The 16,290-nt window shown below is 51.3% G+C and overlaps 5 protein-coding genes across 5 annotated transcripts; 3 read left to right on the top strand and 2 right to left on the bottom strand.

Moving 5' to 3' along the window:
* Positions 1-151: 151 nt before the first annotated feature.
* Positions 152-2,005, top strand: PV06_04996 (uncharacterized protein; the record flags this gene model as incomplete). The annotated part of the gene is made up of 1 exon (XM_016405960.1): positions 152-2,005. One exon carries the CDS (start codon positions 152-154, stop codon positions 1,364-1,366), a length of 1,215 nt encoding a protein of 404 aa, XP_016264166.1. The 3' UTR covers positions 1,367-2,005.
* Positions 1,395-4,459, bottom strand: PV06_04995 (uncharacterized protein; the record flags this gene model as incomplete). Its single annotated transcript, XM_016405959.1, has 1 exon — positions 1,395-4,459. The coding sequence occupies one exon, from the start codon at positions 4,457-4,459 to the stop codon at positions 1,520-1,522; it is 2,940 nt and encodes a 979-aa protein (XP_016264165.1). The 3' UTR covers positions 1,395-1,519.
* A 233-nt stretch (positions 4,460-4,692) lies between these two features.
* On the top strand, positions 4,693-5,606 carry PV06_04994 (uncharacterized protein). Its single transcript, XM_016405958.1, has 4 exons — positions 4,693-4,790; positions 4,846-4,904; positions 4,963-5,049; positions 5,128-5,606. The coding sequence occupies exons 1-4, from the start codon at positions 4,755-4,757 to the stop codon at positions 5,162-5,164; spliced, it is 219 nt and encodes a 72-aa protein (XP_016264164.1). The 5' UTR covers positions 4,693-4,754; the 3' UTR covers positions 5,165-5,606.
* On the bottom strand, positions 5,541-6,610 carry PV06_04993 (uncharacterized protein; the record flags this gene model as incomplete). The annotated part of the gene is made up of 2 exons (XM_016405957.1): positions 5,541-6,481; positions 6,547-6,610. The coding sequence occupies 2 exons, from the start codon at positions 6,608-6,610 to the stop codon at positions 5,541-5,543; spliced, it is 1,005 nt and encodes a 334-aa protein (XP_016264163.1).
* A 1,653-nt stretch (positions 6,611-8,263) lies between these two features.
* Positions 8,264-10,345, top strand: PV06_04992 (uncharacterized protein). Its single transcript, XM_016405956.1, has 2 exons — positions 8,264-9,422; positions 9,478-10,345. Exons 1-2 carry the CDS (start codon positions 8,634-8,636, stop codon positions 9,826-9,828), a joined length of 1,140 nt encoding a protein of 379 aa, XP_016264162.1. The 5' UTR covers positions 8,264-8,633; the 3' UTR covers positions 9,829-10,345.
* The last annotated feature ends 5,945 nt before the right edge of the window (positions 10,346-16,290 follow it).

Raw genomic sequence — 16,290 nt, 5'->3', positions numbered from 1 at the left:
TTAACACCTTGTATAACCTCTCTACAACCAAGTCAAACCAAGGTGAGGTCGAAAGGTCAAAGGTGACTGGTCCACAGACGGCAAAAAAATTTGGTCGGTGGACATGATCATGAACAACTCATCCATCGTGTCGAGGAGGATGCTGGGGACAATGTCAACATCGACATCGGCGATGGCATACCCGAGGATACTTTTCCAGGGGTCTACGAGGTCCCGGACTTTGCAGCCCAATCGATTGTTCCCGGGTGGTGGTGCTGGGAACCATCTAACAGGTCTACAACGACACCATTCCGCCATTGCCACATTTCATACGTCGTCACCAGGAAGAGAAAATGTGAGGACAACGACGAGTGCCGACACAACCACAACGACCACCACGAAACAAGAAAACCTCGAGTTTCTCAAAACGTTTGAAGAAGTCGAATCATCCCATGAACCTCGTCGTCGAGATGACAGTGGCAGTGACACAGACGGACAGAACGGAAGGATCGAATACACCGTCTGGCGTCGACGACAGACTTCTGACGGCGATTCCGAGATCGCCACGGTACGAATCAACAACCCTACTCGGGCAAACTCGTTGGGGTCTGTTTTGCTCAACGGCCTCACAGACATTCTTTCCAAGTTGGCCACTCGTCGAGATTTACGTCTCGTCGAGATTACTGGTTGCCCACCGCCACCTCGGTGGTCGACAGAATCTACCTCGGACGGGAGCAGCGGTGGCAGTGGCGGTGGTGGCGGTGGTGTTCCCAAGTTTTGTGCCGGCGCAGATTTGAGAGAAATGTATTCCCTGGCCACACCCCTCGAGGCACGTCGATTCATCACGTCGGTCCGGGACGCCTGTCAGGCCCTCCGAGACATGCCCGTCCCGACTCTGGCAAAAGTCGACGGGGCGACGTTGGGTGCCGGCCTCGAGCTCGCCGCGTCTTGTGATTTCCGCGTCGCCACCCGCCGGTCCGCGTTCGCCATGCCCGAGGTCAAGGTGGGCATCCCTTCGGTCGTCCAGGCCCGCTTGCTCGCCAACATCGTCGGGTGGCAGCGCACGAGGGAGTTGGTCTACCTCGGCCGGACCGTCGACGGGTCGACGGCGGCCCGATGGGGTCTGGTGGATCGCCTGACCGAAACCCCGGAGGGTCTGGACGACGCCTGTCTGGAAATGGCGAGGACAGTGGTCGAGAACGGACCGAGAGCGATGAGATCGCAAAAGAGGTTGATCAGGCTGTGGGAGGAACAACCCCTTCAAGCGGGCGTGGACGCCGGTGTAACCGAATTTGCAGACATGTGGACGGAAGACGGCGGTGAAGAAGTCAAAAAGTACATGGGCCGTGTTTTGATCAGGAAGAATAAAGGCAGCGAAAAGAGATGATACAACCATGATTCTCTTACATTATATCCAGACGCCCAACTTCCTGGGGCTATATACCATCACACCAAAATATCAATCTGATTCATACATATCTCGACGGGAAAATACATCACTAATGAATTACCCCACCAATACGCAATATCACCACCACCATCAGCTCTGCGCCAACACAGTCAAAACTCTCTGGAACAATTCTGCAGGACTCGGCGCCTGAGCAGATGAGACAATTCTCAATGCACCATTGAGATCCCTGCTGGACGATGTGGTATTATCCTCACCGCCGTCCTTGATTGTCTTTTCATTTTCCACCAAAGACCCAACAGTTCCAAAAATGCTATCCAGGCTCTTGGTGACTTGGTCGGGCTCTTGAGATGCTGCGGCCGCCTGACCCAAAACTGAAGAGAGTGCGCTTGTGCCCGAAGGCTTCAGTGATCTGTACACATTCCTGTCGTCGATCATCAAGAAACCAGGACGGGTCGTCAGGGCGAGTAGACTCTTTAAACCACCCGCTAGAGAACTCTCATACAAAGGCTTGATGTCTCCTGCAATGATACTGAATATGACAAGTTTCGTAGATTTCGGTGCTGAAGTCTTTGTCAAACTGACTGCGACTTTTTGGTCAAGTTTGTTGACGGCGAGGTAACTAGAACTCGAGTATTCCGGACCAAGATAATTCTGGTCCAGCTCGATAGTGGTGGTATTTTGACTGGTCAGCGTATCATGGATCACAAGCATCTGTGATAAACAAACGAGGTAACGCCCACAGAACGCGAGTCTGGCATCGCCTTGTTGCAAAAGACCAGGTTGCGATGCACACAGTCTACCGGTCCGAGGATCAATCAAGTGGACAAATCGTGTTAACGTCGATGGCCAGGACCATGAGGCCGCAAGAACGGAACCGTCGTCCGAGTAAGCCAAAGTGGCAGAGGTGGCGACAGCAGTCGCGACTTTACCCAAGGCATCTTGTTCGCACGGAATCGTCATCGTGCATGTCCAGGTATACAATTGTTTGTTTTTCCTGTCTCTAACAGAGACATCATCTCGTTGTCGAGCCTTAGGTGACCAGATTGAGATCGATGCGTCAGTGCCAATTGTTGCCAACTCGAGTCTGGCAGGGTTCATGGCGATTCCAAGAACAGATCGAGGGCCAGGTTTATGTGGCTCATCGATCCTGGTCACCATTTCCCAATTGTTGTCATCATTGTTCATAATCCACAATCTCAGACTTGTCTCGGTAGCCGCTCCACGACGAGCTGGAGAATCGGCATCGATCCACATGGGAGCCACGTCTTGCTCGTTTGGCTGCCACTCCTCAACAGTCGCCAACCACTTGCCATCAAAAGATACGGCGATGTTGGTGACGTTTGGTTCTTGGACGGGCTGTCCTGAAGGCGCCATGTTCACCGCAGTCGTCACATTTCTGGTCAGGGCTTGACGGCTTGTTTGAGTGTCTGATTCAAGGTCATACGATTGTAGAAGTGTCGACTTCTTTTCTCGCTGATTACCTTTGGTGAAGGGTGTTGCCGGTATAGCAGCAAGCAAAAGGGTATCCACGGTAGGATGTAAAACAGTTGTAGACGATTGGCTCGGCGTATTGCCCACGGCCAGTCCGGAGATGTTCGTCGAAGGGAGAAGATCAGCAGTAGACAACACCATCACCGAATTATCAGCCATGCGCAATGCATAGGATGAACCGGCAGCTGAAATTGAGAGGTTCACGATGGCGGTGGACAGATGAGGCAAGAATTGCTGTTGGTTGGTATCAAGTTGCCAGATGACAAGCACGGTCTCATTGCCGCCAGAGATCAAATAGTTACGATCTCGAGACCATTTCAACGTATTGACGCTCGACCTGTGCCAATGTAGTCGGCGACCAACTATGTCCTCGTTTGAATTCTTCTTCTCCTTCCCAATCAGCCGGAAGAGGAGATCTTCGTAATGAATGATAGCGCCGGTGTCCAACCCGACTGCGATGTCCAGGAACGGCATCTTCCGAGAACTTTTGGACTTTCCCACATTGATTTGCGAATCAAGGCTCGTAATTGTACCCGGAACGACAATCTCTCTCCACGTATAGTTCAGGTCCAAAGTTCCAATCTCGGAAATCTGTGACTGACCAACAAGGATCTTGTCGAAAGCACAAGCCACAAGAATGCTTCCCCGGGCATGTGCCTGTAACACTGGTAATTTTGGAAAGTTCTTCTTGAGAATAGGTTGAAGCTGACTCAGGATGGCGCTGGTAGTATCCAGGGCATAAGCCACGACAGACACCGATTTCTGGTCATTCTGATGCACAGCCAGTATCGTCTCTTGTCCCTCATGGGAATTGATCGGTAGGATTTTCCGTGCTGCTCTTCCAGTTTCGTGCTTGGCTATGGAAGTACCGTTGGTCCAATCACAGACCGACAGGAGTCCCTTCACAGTTGAGATGTATAATTTTTTTGGATCAATCATTGACAAAGCGCAACTTGTGATTTCAGATTTATTCCCGACTTGAAAAGTTCTGACTAGAAGTGACGTTTTCAGGGAGTAAACTCGCACGTCAGTATGAGTGGCTAGAATCAGATGTTGCTTGTCTTCGGTGAAGATCGGATCTTGATCAATGAATATTCCTCCTGAGCCTTGGGAGAGGGGCCATTTCGACGTATTATCAGGTTGTGCTTTTTGAAATTTCGAGCCTGCCACACTGCCGATTTTGGAGTCCTTGCTTTTAGTTACCAATGCCTTCGAGGTATTCTTCTTTGTTTCTTCAGAAACGATCGAATTTATCTTGTTTTCCTTCTCTTGAGGTCGTACTTCGACAGCTGATCTTGATTTGGATGGGGACGATTGTGATTTTTCGTTCTCTGCCCGTGAAAGCTGTGGCGTGACCTCGTACATACCCATGCTCGCAGCAGTACTGGGCCCATTGGACTTGTCTGACTTCTTTGGTGTCTCTGCCACTGCTGAGGCAGAGTGTGCCTTTGCCTTTGCCGACAAGAGATCACTTTGGTTCGTAGATTCACGGGTGTGCTTTTGTCTCTGTCGCTTGCTAGAATGGGGTGTTTCGTTTCCAGTGCCATCAAAGGCAGTAACCGCATCTCGCTTCGCCATGTTGGACATGGCAATATCTGTGCCGAGCCGCTTGGTATACGATAAACATGGGCTGCGCAACTCAGTGCAAGTCTTTCCTGAGACAGAACTTTTTTCTCCGCATGAAAGTAAGCAGGCAAGTTTGCCGACATTTTCTGCGCCAAGATGCAGCCTTGTTCAGCCTTGCCTCCGCAGGCAGAATGAAGTTGCCGTTGGAGATTCAAGGAATTTTTGTCAATCATTAATCCCTTCGCATTCTCACAACAAACACTTCTGAAGACCTATTATCTCAAGTTGCTAGTTAAAGCGCTTCAAGATGATTATCCCTATTCGATGCTTCTCGTGTGGGAAGGTAGTCTGGCGTGAATCTTCTGTTTGACAGCGGAGACTAACTGTCTGGTCTTCAGGTTATCGCTGATATTTGGGAGCGCTACATGAAGCTTCTCGAAGAAGATGTGCCCGATGGGTAAGGCTAACAGGGATTTTTTGTCCTCGCGCATATAGAGCTAACATCGGACCAACAGTGAGGCTATGGACAAAGTTGGCGCAAAGAGATACTGCTGTCGACGCATGCTCATGACACACGTCGACTTGATCGAAAAACTCCTTCAGTATGTTGAACAGTCTCTCCTGACGCAGTATGATGACTTCCTTGCATGCGCCTTGGCTAACGACTCCGTGTCCATTAGGTACGATCCTGCCGAACGAAGAATAAGGGCGCAATAAGTCTCCAATTACGCTGTAGAAATGCGGTTACTCCCTATAACTTCAGTCACAACTCCTACGTGGCAGACGAAGCAACCTCGAGTGCATGGGCTGAAAAGGGCCAATTGTGCCTGCAGATTTTCACGGGCAGCAAGGCGTTGGGAGTAAAGTGGGTTTGCATATGATCAATTATGATGAGGACGCAGATGATAGATGTGTATGAATACCCAAAGAATATCACACTATGGATAATACGAACTGAAATGCGGTTTGACACAATCTGGAAGCTGGGATCTTGAATCAGGCAATGTCGGCATAGGGACAAATCACTTTTAGATGACGACTTCCTCTGTTGGTCCAAGAGGCAGTGATGCGCCTTTGTCTACTCAAAACAGAGCTAAAGATTCACGAGTGGCTTCCATATGCTCCACCAACATTTGACCTCTGCCAGATTTCCATCACGCCCTTGCCAATCGTCGTATCCAGTATCCGTTCCTTCGACTACGAGGCCGAAGCCGTTCTCACGCAGATGTTTTCTGAGGTCTTTTCTCTCGCCATCATATCGGTCTCGCAGTGGAAGTTCGACAATGAACCTGGCATTTTGATCCCAATTGATCCACCTGCGGACCGTAGCAACGAGCAATTTGGGATGTTCTGGCGAGTAGATAGGATCAGCGGCCAGGATGGCCCTATACTTCTCTGATTCATGCGCTGGTAAATCTGTTTCGTCATTCCAGTCTAATGACCGGGCCTGAACGTTGCCATGGTGTCTAGAAATCAGATCCTGGTTCTGTAGTAAATTTTGCTGCAGATTCGCCACAATTTCCGGCAAGTCGGTCAGAAGAACATCTGTACTCCATATGCAGGCAGCTGCGATGCCAACAAGTCCTGTACCAGAACCCAACTCCAGGACTCGTGTACAGGCCTCCTGGACATGCTGGCGACATTCTGCCAGCCGTTGAGCCAGTAAAAGTGAGGAGGTCCATGTCTTCAGGCCAAGGTTATCCTCTGTCAGTGAAGGCTCATGTAGGCTGATAGACAGGTTGCCATTAATGACGAATGTTCTCGTCATCGCGGGCATGGCATTTCTACCAGCACGCTCGCTAAGTCGAGCGCTTGCAGCTGTCCATATCGAGTCTTTCACATCGTCGTCTTCGATCCAACGGAGACTTGAGGAGACAATGGAAGTCAAGTAGCCCGGGACACCTTGTTCCCCGACCTTGTAGCGCCCGCTGGCATTCCGTGCTGAAAATGACGGCGGTTCAAAAGACAGTAGACTCAATGCTTGCAACAAAGCAGCTGCTGTGGGCTTTTGGTATAGCTGAGGGAGATCGTGCACTAATCATTTTGTTGGAAATGAAACAAGAAGGAGACGTAGACATCGTCATAGGGTCGCAACCTACCATGGAGCAATGCATGTCCCTCATCACTGTCGGGCTCCGGTAAAGGAGGCTGGTTGCCCAACATGCGCTGTTATCACAGTGATCTGCTCGCGACGGGGAGATTCAATTGTTCGCGTAATCGCTAGCGAGCGCGGAGTATGGCGCTCAGGGTTGGTCGATTTGGAACGTTGTCCTAATCTTAGAAAACCAATTCTGAGAGATCTAGACCTGAAAGAGGGCGTTTTACCAGGACGCCATAACCGAACAAACTGCTGGTCGGGGACAGTTTCGTCGGAAATTGGATGGTAAGAAAAATGATGATAGGTGCCATTTCATTGGTTCATCCAGTCAGCCTTATGTTCGTGAACTATGCCTAAAACGGATACGAGGCTTTGAGGGAGAAACCCAGGGACCAGGGGACCAGAAACCCGGAAGCTGGCCGTCAATTCTGTCAGCCATGCTTTAAATTTTCGCTGCTCCAAGCACAGGCGCTGGCGGTTATATCACTTAGATTCTTTTCAAAGGTGGAATTGCATTTGCTTTCGTCTTGCTGATCTTGTAGCTACACCGTTAGTGCCCCTGATTCCCAGGTAAGGGCGGGATGCCCGGGCCTAGTTGACGAGCCTGCTCGTCTCAGGTCCAGTAGTGCCCGCAATGGCTTCAGCAGCCAATTTCCCCCCCGCCCCTGATCCAGGCCAAACCTATGCACGTCGACTACTGTACACCTTTCCAGCATAATGCCGTTATGTCGTAATGATTGTCTAGGATGGCTTTGACACATCCGATTTCGATGCCATTATTCGCGGAGGAAACTTTGTAACAAGGAGGAGCGGCGTCGACAGGAAGACTCTGAACGCCGGCAGAACTCGATGTTCATTATTGGCACAGCGTTCACTGTTCACTCGTCTCTGTAGGCACAATATTCACGAGCGTTCCCGAGGTACTGCCAAGCCGTAGTATTACTTGACTCCGTGTTGACGGCAATATTGACCTATAGTGGCATAGTTGGGCGTCCACGGAACGTGGTTGCGATTTGTCCTTCTGGTAATGGGCAAACCTGTGGCTTTCCCCTGCTAGGCGCTTGGCCCGAATCGCAAGTCCTGCTTGTTGGCTGAGTCAAGAAACCAGCGAGTGTTTTCCTCAAATTGGACCATGATCGAAAAAGGGTGGAAAGCAACAGCCTCAAACACATTCCACAATTACTATTGGCCGAATGCTTGCCTGTTGTGGTATAGCGCACAAAATGTGCAATGACCCCACTTCCTTGTACTGTAATCCCCCCTACCCCTGGGACGCGCTATTTTTCGTGTGGTAAAGGTCGTGTAACCTTGACTGCGCGAGTTAGAGGCGCCCGATGGAGGTGATCATTTTACCTACACCAGGGATGTGAAATAATAGCTTACAGGATTGAGGGATTCGAGGCAATCACGGTTGGGTTGTTGTTGCTGCCACATTGGGCCTGAAATCCCCATGTTTCGGGTCGACTAACGCTGACATCTGTCCTGCAGACAATTTCTGAGTTCGGATATCACGTCTGATGTCTGCCAGAAAATATGCTCTCGAAGAAATGGGGAAAACCCAACAGCCGTTGTTCAGCTGTCAGTTCTTGCGAGATGACCATTTACTGCGTTTGACCTCAAATCTGCGGACTACACAAGCATCCGGGTGCATGACAGCTGACTTGTGCCACTCCGCAACTTCGAGATACTACCTATCCACATTAGAGATCGGTCGGGTACTCCAGCCGAGCTAATGCTCCATGAGGCTCGACTCCTTTTACAGAATCCCACCGAGCTAAGGCGTCGCTTGGTGAAATTAGCTTACGGTTTTGACGCTTCTCCAAGGTGTGAGGCCGCCCTCGTGGCTGCCTGGGCCATATCCGCTGCCAGGATGCCAATCATCACCCTGTTCCACCACTGGCGCCGACATAATAAGTACTACTGGCCGTCCCTCCTTGTGCGTCTGGTGTCTTTTCCAGCTCGACAACCACTCCATCCCAAACTTCGATTGATTTTTCAATCATCCACTCTTTTTGAGCTCGTTCTGATTTCCAAGGTCGTTGACCTTAGCCACTCGTTTCCTCGAACAAACACTCTAATCCAACGAAGATGCAATACCTGTCCTACGCCCTGCCGCTGGCTGCTTTGGTCAGCGGCTCCTTCGCCAACCCTCTCGAGCGTCGAGGAGGATGTCAAGAGAATGCCTGCTTGGCTGCTGTCACTGGCAAGGCTGCTCTTGGTGACGACCACCTCCGAGGTGCCCACTGTGCCAGCTTCTTGGCCACCACCGTGACTCCGCCTGCCGTCACCGTCACCGAGACCGTTACCGACTCCAGCTGGGCCGACTGGAAGGCCAAGCGTGGCGTCAGTGTGACTGTCTGCCCCAACGAGGTGCCCAACTACGCCAGCGCTTGCGACAACGCTGCCTACACCAGCGCCTGCTCTTGCTTCGGCTTCACCGAGATCAAGACGACCACCGTTGCCCCAACCACCACCACCAAGACCGTCTATGTTGCTCCCACCGGCGGTGCCGCTCCTACTGGAGGTTCTTGCGCTCCCACCACCGTCACCAAGACTCTCGCCTCTGGCACCACTTGTCCTGCCGGCGCAACCACCACCGTCACTGTTACCGGGGGATCGTGGGGCTCAAGCACCTCCGCTGTTGCCACGACCACCACCACCGTCTCTTCGACCCCTTCGGCTTGCATCGTCACTGATTCTCTTGCCAGTGGCATTGTTGCCAACTTCTCGCTGCTCCTCGAGTACACTTCGTATGCTGGCCAGTCCAACCCACCCATCCCAGCTGGTCGTGGCTACAAGCAGGATGTTTCGGACGCTACTCTCGCCTCTGACTTCAGCGACATCTCTGACTCGATCAACTTCATGGCTGGATTCTCTGTAAGTGTCCCCAAGGTCTTGGAAGATGTTTCCTTTTTGCTGACCAATTTTGCAGCTCGGCTCCGTGACTTTCCCCACCAAGCAAGCCTTCGACTACGGCCAGGGTGTTCTCCAACCCGAAGTCAGCGTCTCTACCCTGAACGTCTGGCACGACTGCAACAGCATCACCTGGAGATGGAGATTGACCGCCAACCCACAAGCATACCCAGTCAACGGCATCAACTACATGATCATTGACGCGGATGGCAAGATCAAGAAGAACTACGCCGAATTCGACAACGGTGCTTGGCTCCAATCCTTCGGCCAACAGTGCGCCACCAAGAACGTTACCGTCACCAGCCCTGCTGCCACCAAGCGATGGAACGTTGACAACACCCTACTCCGCGCCCGTGGCTTCCAGGGATAATTGATCTCTCTCGAGCAAACACACGAGGGAGAGGGTAATTAGGAAAGGGTACTTGATTGGACCTGGACTCGTTACTCCTTTTGCATGCAGCATCTCGGAACATTACTAGCGTAGGCAAGGAATATGGGGGACCAGGATTTATCTTTTCGTTTCATGTATCACCAATAAAGTTCTTTTTTCTGGAGGACCTCAAGAAAAAGTAATGATCGGATGAAGTGCACGCGCGCAGCAAAGTCTTGTGTGTTCATCCGACAACGCGATGTCGGACGCGGACTTTTTTTAATGAATGTCACGGCATGAAAACAAACTCATGTACCTTTTTTTGAGTGGAACCTTTGGAAATTTTCCATCAGCAACCGTCTGAAAGCTTCACTTGTGTAGTCTCTTTGGAAAGTGTGAACGTTTGGCTCGCCTGAAACAAAATTGGTCCGACATGAGAAAGATCTAGACCTTCAGAAGACCTGTCAGTCCATTTTCAATCAATTCTCCGAGTCTCCAAGGTTGGTTGACCTTTTGTACCCGTCGCTAGCTGAATGCTGTCGGTGGCCTGTGTATCTGTCACCCGTCCATCACATCACAGCTGAAAAGTCTCCAGTCGAACCCTGGCAGTTCCCGCTAAGCGAGGGTCAAGAGTTTGTAGTGAAGCTTGTCGACAACTCAATTCTGTCGTCTGTTCGGCCCCCATTGCTTGGGAGAAATGTAAGAACAGACGGAAGACAATATTCCTTCACGTTCCCCGCACTCTTTGATGCAATAATATTGTATAAGAGATTATGCGAGAAAATATGGCAGCCTTGTTCTCCACTGACGTTGCGGAACTCCGTCTCGGAATTCCTTGGATGATGTAAAGTGCCACATTATCACCACGTCTACGGACCCCCAGTACTCTCACTGTCTCGCACTCTCCCTACACGAGACCTGAGATCAACACCGCGATACATCGGCCATTCGATGATCTTCTCTCCCAGAGAAATAGTATAGCCATAGTCTTATCTTCCGCTCAACACTGATATCACAATGACCACCACCAACACCGTTCCACCGTCCAAACACAAATATGCCCAAGGCCACAGTGCGAGCGTGGTAGCCTCACACTTGTCCCGCACCGTAGAAAACTCGGCTTCATTCTTGATCCCACATCTCAGACCAGACTCCATCATCGTCGACCTCGGTTGCGGACCCGGGACAATCACGCAGGGGTTTTGTTCTTTTGTTCCCAGAGGACGAGTCATCGGTCTCGACTCATCAGACGCCGTGCTCGAGCAAGCGCGCTCTTTGATTTCCGGGTCGTCGTCGGAGCATTCCAATTTGACCTTCAATGCTGCCGACATTACAGACCGCTTACCGTTCGACGACGCGTCAGTGGACGTGGTGTATACTCACCAAACCCTTCTCCACATCCCGTCCCCCATCAGTGTCATCAGAGAAGCTTTTCGGATTTTGAGGCCCGGCGGCATGCTTGCCATGCGCGAAGCAGACCACGTGTCTACCGCACCAGAATCACCATTGTTGGAGCAGTACTGGCGACACGTCTTTGAGTCGATTCGAGAAATGGGCGCGCAGGGGGAGGGGTGTGGTCGCCGACTCCATCTCTGGGCTCAGGAGGCCGGGTTCGAAAGGAACAAGATGCAGGTAGGGGCCGGCGCGACGGTCTACACGGCGCCCGATGAATCCAAGTGGTGGGCGGGAGTGCACATAGGCCGGTTGGGAGGCGAGATTGGGGAGAAATGGCTCCAGAACAAGACTGTCCAGAACCAACAGGAGATCGAAGATATCAAAACTGCTCTCAAGACTTGGGGCGACCATCATGAGGCGTGGTATGGATTGATGCAGGGGGAAGTGATATGTTGGAAATGATGCGTTGAGACAAGATAGCAACGAGTCCGCTCAGTAACACTGTGATCTCCCAAACGTGAACGAGGGGAATCGATAGCATGTGTTCGAAATACCTCTGTATAAGGCTGCCTATAAAAGGTTTTCACTGTCATTTTCGCGGTTGTGCCTCTTTTCGTCCAAAGACGGTGATGCATGTCATTCGCACTCCGTCTTGACCAGACAACCCTTGGCACCGAGCTCACAGAAGAAGAGATCTTTTTCCGCAAATAGCCACATACCTTCCTTTGCGAAACAGAAGTTTGCAGTGACACCTCCGGTGACAATCTTACCGACGAGAGTGCCGTCTGGTGCCCAACAATGTACACCGTCACCTAGATCGTTCACGCGTCAGTGATGACATAACAACGCCGGACTAACAAAAACACATGGTTCTTACCACATCCAGAGTATACATATCCCTTCTCGTCGCACTTGATGCCATCGGGGATGCCGACGGCGCAGAAAGCAAAGACGCGTCTGTTGTGCAGTTCGCGGCCGTTGACGACATCATACACGTATATGGTCCCAGGCAACTTGTGGTTCATGGAAAATTGGTGACCGTCGCCGGGGCCGGCGTGGGCTTGAATCGCCCCCGTGTCCGTGACGTACAGCAGCTTGTAGTCCGGGCTGAAGCAGAGGCCGTTGCATTCGACAAAGCCGTCGGCGACCATCCAGCACTCTTTTGTTTCTGGGTTGAACCGGTAAACTTGAGGAGGGAGCATCGAGGCCGGTCGGAAGCCCTGGTGGTAACCGTAGTTGGGGTCGGTGAACCATATCTCCCCTGTCTCGTGGTGGATGACGACGTCGTTGACCGAGTTGAAGTCGCGGCCGTAAAAGTTGTTGATGAGCGTTTCGGATTTCGCCGTCACCGGATCGACGTGGACCAGGCCCGACGGGGTGTTGCGGTCGCCTTGGGAGCAGTACAACACACCATCCTGGTAGTTGCACGCGCCGTTCGCCTGTACCACTTCGGCAAAGTCTAGTTGGGTGATCTTGTGCGTCGCCGAGTCGATGGCGTACAGGTGGACGGGATCGCAGGTCTGGAAATTGGCAGTAAAGTAGACAGAGTTGGTCGGTCGGACGTACACGCCAGCCTCGTGGGCGAATTGGTAGTCGCGCTGCTCGACCAGTGTGAGCTTCGGAGTTGTTCCCAGGCAGTCCTGCGTGAAGCGTTCACTGTAGACACAGAAGCCGGGCTTCTTGCTGTAGGAACGGGCAAAGGCAGAGTCCGTCACAGCACGGCCGTGGTCCACGCGCACGATATCCGTGAATGTCTGACCGGTCATGTCGAAAGACCCAAAGGTATTAAAGCTAAAGGCTCAGGTGACAGTGTGTGCCTCAAAAACCCAGTCGGATATCCGCAGGTGGGAGCTTGTCCAGAGCGGAAGGATAAAAACTCTTGCAATCTCCTGTCCAGCACCTCTATCACCAGAGAGACAGGATTTTGATTGTCAAAGCTATTTTTTGCCGACTGAGCGTTGCCGTGAGCTTTCTCGCTCCGAGTCCCTAAACGTGTCGTTGTTGTTACGGATAATGATGGTTCTACGTCGGGTCTGTCGAACGTTGTGGAGAAGACTCCGTACCGAGTCACCAGAGCCCCCGTAAGTCACTCTGCGCGGGCATGATCAGGCAAGCTTCTTACGGCCATCTGGCCCCTAAACTCACCAGGCTTCGGCGGTGCCACGGGGATCTTCGCCGACTCTCTCTCTCTCCATGTTCCCCACGTCCGAAGCCTCCCTTCCGGTCTCATTTGGCTCATAGGCTATTGATCCTATATCATGGCCTGTACTTTGAACCAGTCAAAGTATCCATACACGCAAATATCGATAGAGCAAGGCTCCCCGAGCCAGAGGTACATACGCGTACGCAGTGACCTTCCTGAACTGGCTTAGCGCAAAATTCTTCGACATAACTACACCAAAGGATTGACTTGAGTCGGTAGAAACTCCGACTCGACACCGCATCTGCTGTCCGTGTCTGTCTCTCCTCTCACATTATTGCCGACTAGACTTTCACCTAGCGACGCCTTCAATACGGCATCGTGCCACGGCCCACCGAGTATTCTACCATGATTCGACAATTTCGGATGCCCCTTATGAAATCTAGAATGGAGCACAGTCTGGTACACGTGCCACGGCACATAATATCCATCTCTTAATTCTTTCCCACACATGCGTGATTGGAGGAACGAAAGTGGTTGACGTCGAGTAAGTGTATAGTTCATGGGAGTTTTCCTAAGGAAACCTGGCCAAATTAATATAGAGCGGAGCTTGACCGGATCGCGCATTGTGTCGGCCCTACAAGAAAATTTTGGCCGTCGAATCAGCTTACGAACCGGCTAAAGCGGTACACTACGTTGACGGAGTATTCTCGATGCGAACGACGATCCCCACGCAATAATGGCACGCGCGCTCACAGAGTGTCCATGGTCAACACCCTGGCTGGGTATGGAGGGTCCCCAGTCTCCAGACTCCTGGGACTGGGTCTCCACGGAGTGATAGTCGGACACTACTCAGATATAAGATCCTCTTCGTGGTCGTCAAAGAGTTGTCAAAAAATTTCCATTCTTCACTCCTTTCTGGAATTTTTCCATTTCAGTCGCAATGGATACCGCCCCCACGTTCCTCGGCCTACGTGGCCAACCTCTCATCTATGCTGTTACATTCACCAGCTCGATAGGTTTCCTCCTTTTCGGTTATGACTTGGGATTTATGGGCGGCCTGACCACGTCGACGAAGTTTCTCAGTGTTTTTGGCAATCCAAACTCTGCCCTCCTGGGCTTCATTGTTGCCAGCTATGAAGTCGGAGCCCTTTTCGGAGCTCTCTTCCAGTTCGTCATGGGTGATCGATTCGGTCGTAAGACAAACACCCTCGCCGGCGCGGTTGTGGTCGCAATTGGTGCCATTTTACAAGCATCAACCACAGAACTTGGCCAATTCCTGGTCGGCCGGATCGTTGGCGGCTTCGGGCTTGGATGTATGACCACTTGTATCCCTATTTGGCTCACCGAATGTGCGAACCGAACCAACAGAGGTATGTAATAGAGTTCATGTTCTTTTGGCGTTGTGGTTTTGTTGACTTTTTGGTATAGGCCGAATGATGGCGATGCAACTTTCGAACCTTATTGTTGGACTGATTCTGTCCAATTGGCTTGATTACGGCACGCAAGACTACTCCTCAAGTTTCTCTTGGCGCTTTCCTTGCGCTTTCCAGATCATCTTCTGCATCATCGTGTGCATCGTGATGCCGTTCCTCCCCGAGTCTCCTCGATACCTCTTTCGTTCTGGACAGATCGAACGCGGCACCACCTCACTGGCTGCATTGCGTGGCACCACCAGAGAAGATGAATCAGTCCAGCTTGAGATCAAGGAGATTCAGTACATTCTCGATGTTGAAGCTGAAGAAGACGGATCCTGGGCCGATTGCTTCAAGGATGGTGGCATTTACGGCTGGCAACGAGTACTTGTCGCTTTTTCGGCCAACTTCTTCCAGCAACTTTCTGGTGTCAATGTTATGTCCTCCCTTGGTCCGTACGTCTTCCAGAACTCCATTGGGATGAGCGCCCGTGACGCTCTTCTGGTGTCTGGTGGTCTCCAAGTCTTTTACTTCCTCAGCTCTCTGATCCCCTGGTACACTACGAACAATGTCGGCCGCAGAAAGCTATTCATGATCGGCTCTGCCGGTATGGGAGTCTGCATGTTGTTGTCGGCCATATTTGTCGGTGTGGGAACCAAAGGTCTGGGATATGCCGCAGCCGTGGTCCTTTACCTTTTCCAAACATTCTTCACCCTCGGATGGCAGTCGAACATGTGGATCTACCCCAGTGAGATTCTGCCTCTGAAGCTGCGTCTGCGGGGTGGTGCTCTCGCCGTCGTCTCACAATGGCTTTTTACCTTTGTGGTCGTCCAAATCACTCCTCCGTAAGTTCTTTGAGCCACTCGAGAAGTCACAGCGTTGCTAACATGCCCCAGAATGATCACAAACATTAAGTTTCGAAGTTATATTGTCTTTGCCGTTGTCAACTTCTTTACGATCCCTTGTATCTACTTCTTCTATGTGAGTGACAGCTGCGGTGCTATATCCAACGAAATTCTTACTAATATGCAATCCTACAGCCTGAAACCCTTCGCCTACCTCTTGAAGCCGTTGATCTGCTTTTCACTGGCCGTCCAGGTGAAGCTCGCCCAAGCTACATGCAAGCTGTTCGCAATTCTACCAAGAAGGAGTTCAAGGATCAAATCATGGCGACTCTCATTGAGCGTGCTGATCATGAGGGAGGAGATACCGGAATCAAGCTTGGACCAGTTCATCAAGAGACTGCCAAAATCTAGAATACTATTGGGCTGTGATGTATTTGAATCATCGTAACATGATGGTTGAACTATAGCCCTCTCACGTGGGTAGACACTTGTGAAGAGATAGCTAGCACTGAAACGAATGCTCAAGGAATTTCGCTGCTATTCAGCTTGGTGATGGTCGCTGCTTCGAATGATGACGAGGCTCTAGGATCATAGTATACCTGATATCGGTGAGTCACTCACTTCTCTTTCACTATTCACTGAAACCTGCCTGGGTCGCAAATCTGTC

This window comes from Exophiala oligosperma (assembly GCF_000835515.1).
Source record: "Exophiala oligosperma strain CBS 72588 unplaced genomic scaffold supercont1.4, whole genome shotgun sequence".
Lineage (NCBI taxonomy): Eukaryota > Fungi > Ascomycota > Eurotiomycetes > Chaetothyriales > Herpotrichiellaceae > Exophiala > Exophiala oligosperma.
The sequence above is the reverse complement of the archived record's forward strand: the minus strand, read 5'-3'. Positions and strand labels throughout refer to the sequence as shown.

Bases quoted from the DNA above. Each gene is read 5' to 3' on its own strand.
- PV06_04994 (XM_016405958.1), top strand. From the start codon at position 4,755: ATGATTATCCCTATTCGATGCTTCTCGTGTGGGAAG. The intron at 4,791-4,845 runs GTAGTCTGGCGT...TCTGGTCTTCAG, and splicing joins GATGCTTCTCGTGTGGGAAG to GTTATCGCTGATATTTGGGA. The intron at 4,905-4,962 runs GTAAGGCTAACA...TCGGACCAACAG, and splicing joins GAAGAAGATGTGCCCGATGG to TGAGGCTATGGACAAAGTTG.
- PV06_04992 (XM_016405956.1), top strand. From the start codon at position 8,634: ATGCAATACCTGTCCTACGCCCTGCCGCTGGCTGCTTTGGTCAGCGGC. The intron at 9,423-9,477 runs GTAAGTGTCCCC...CCAATTTTGCAG, and splicing joins ACTTCATGGCTGGATTCTCT to CTCGGCTCCGTGACTTTCCC.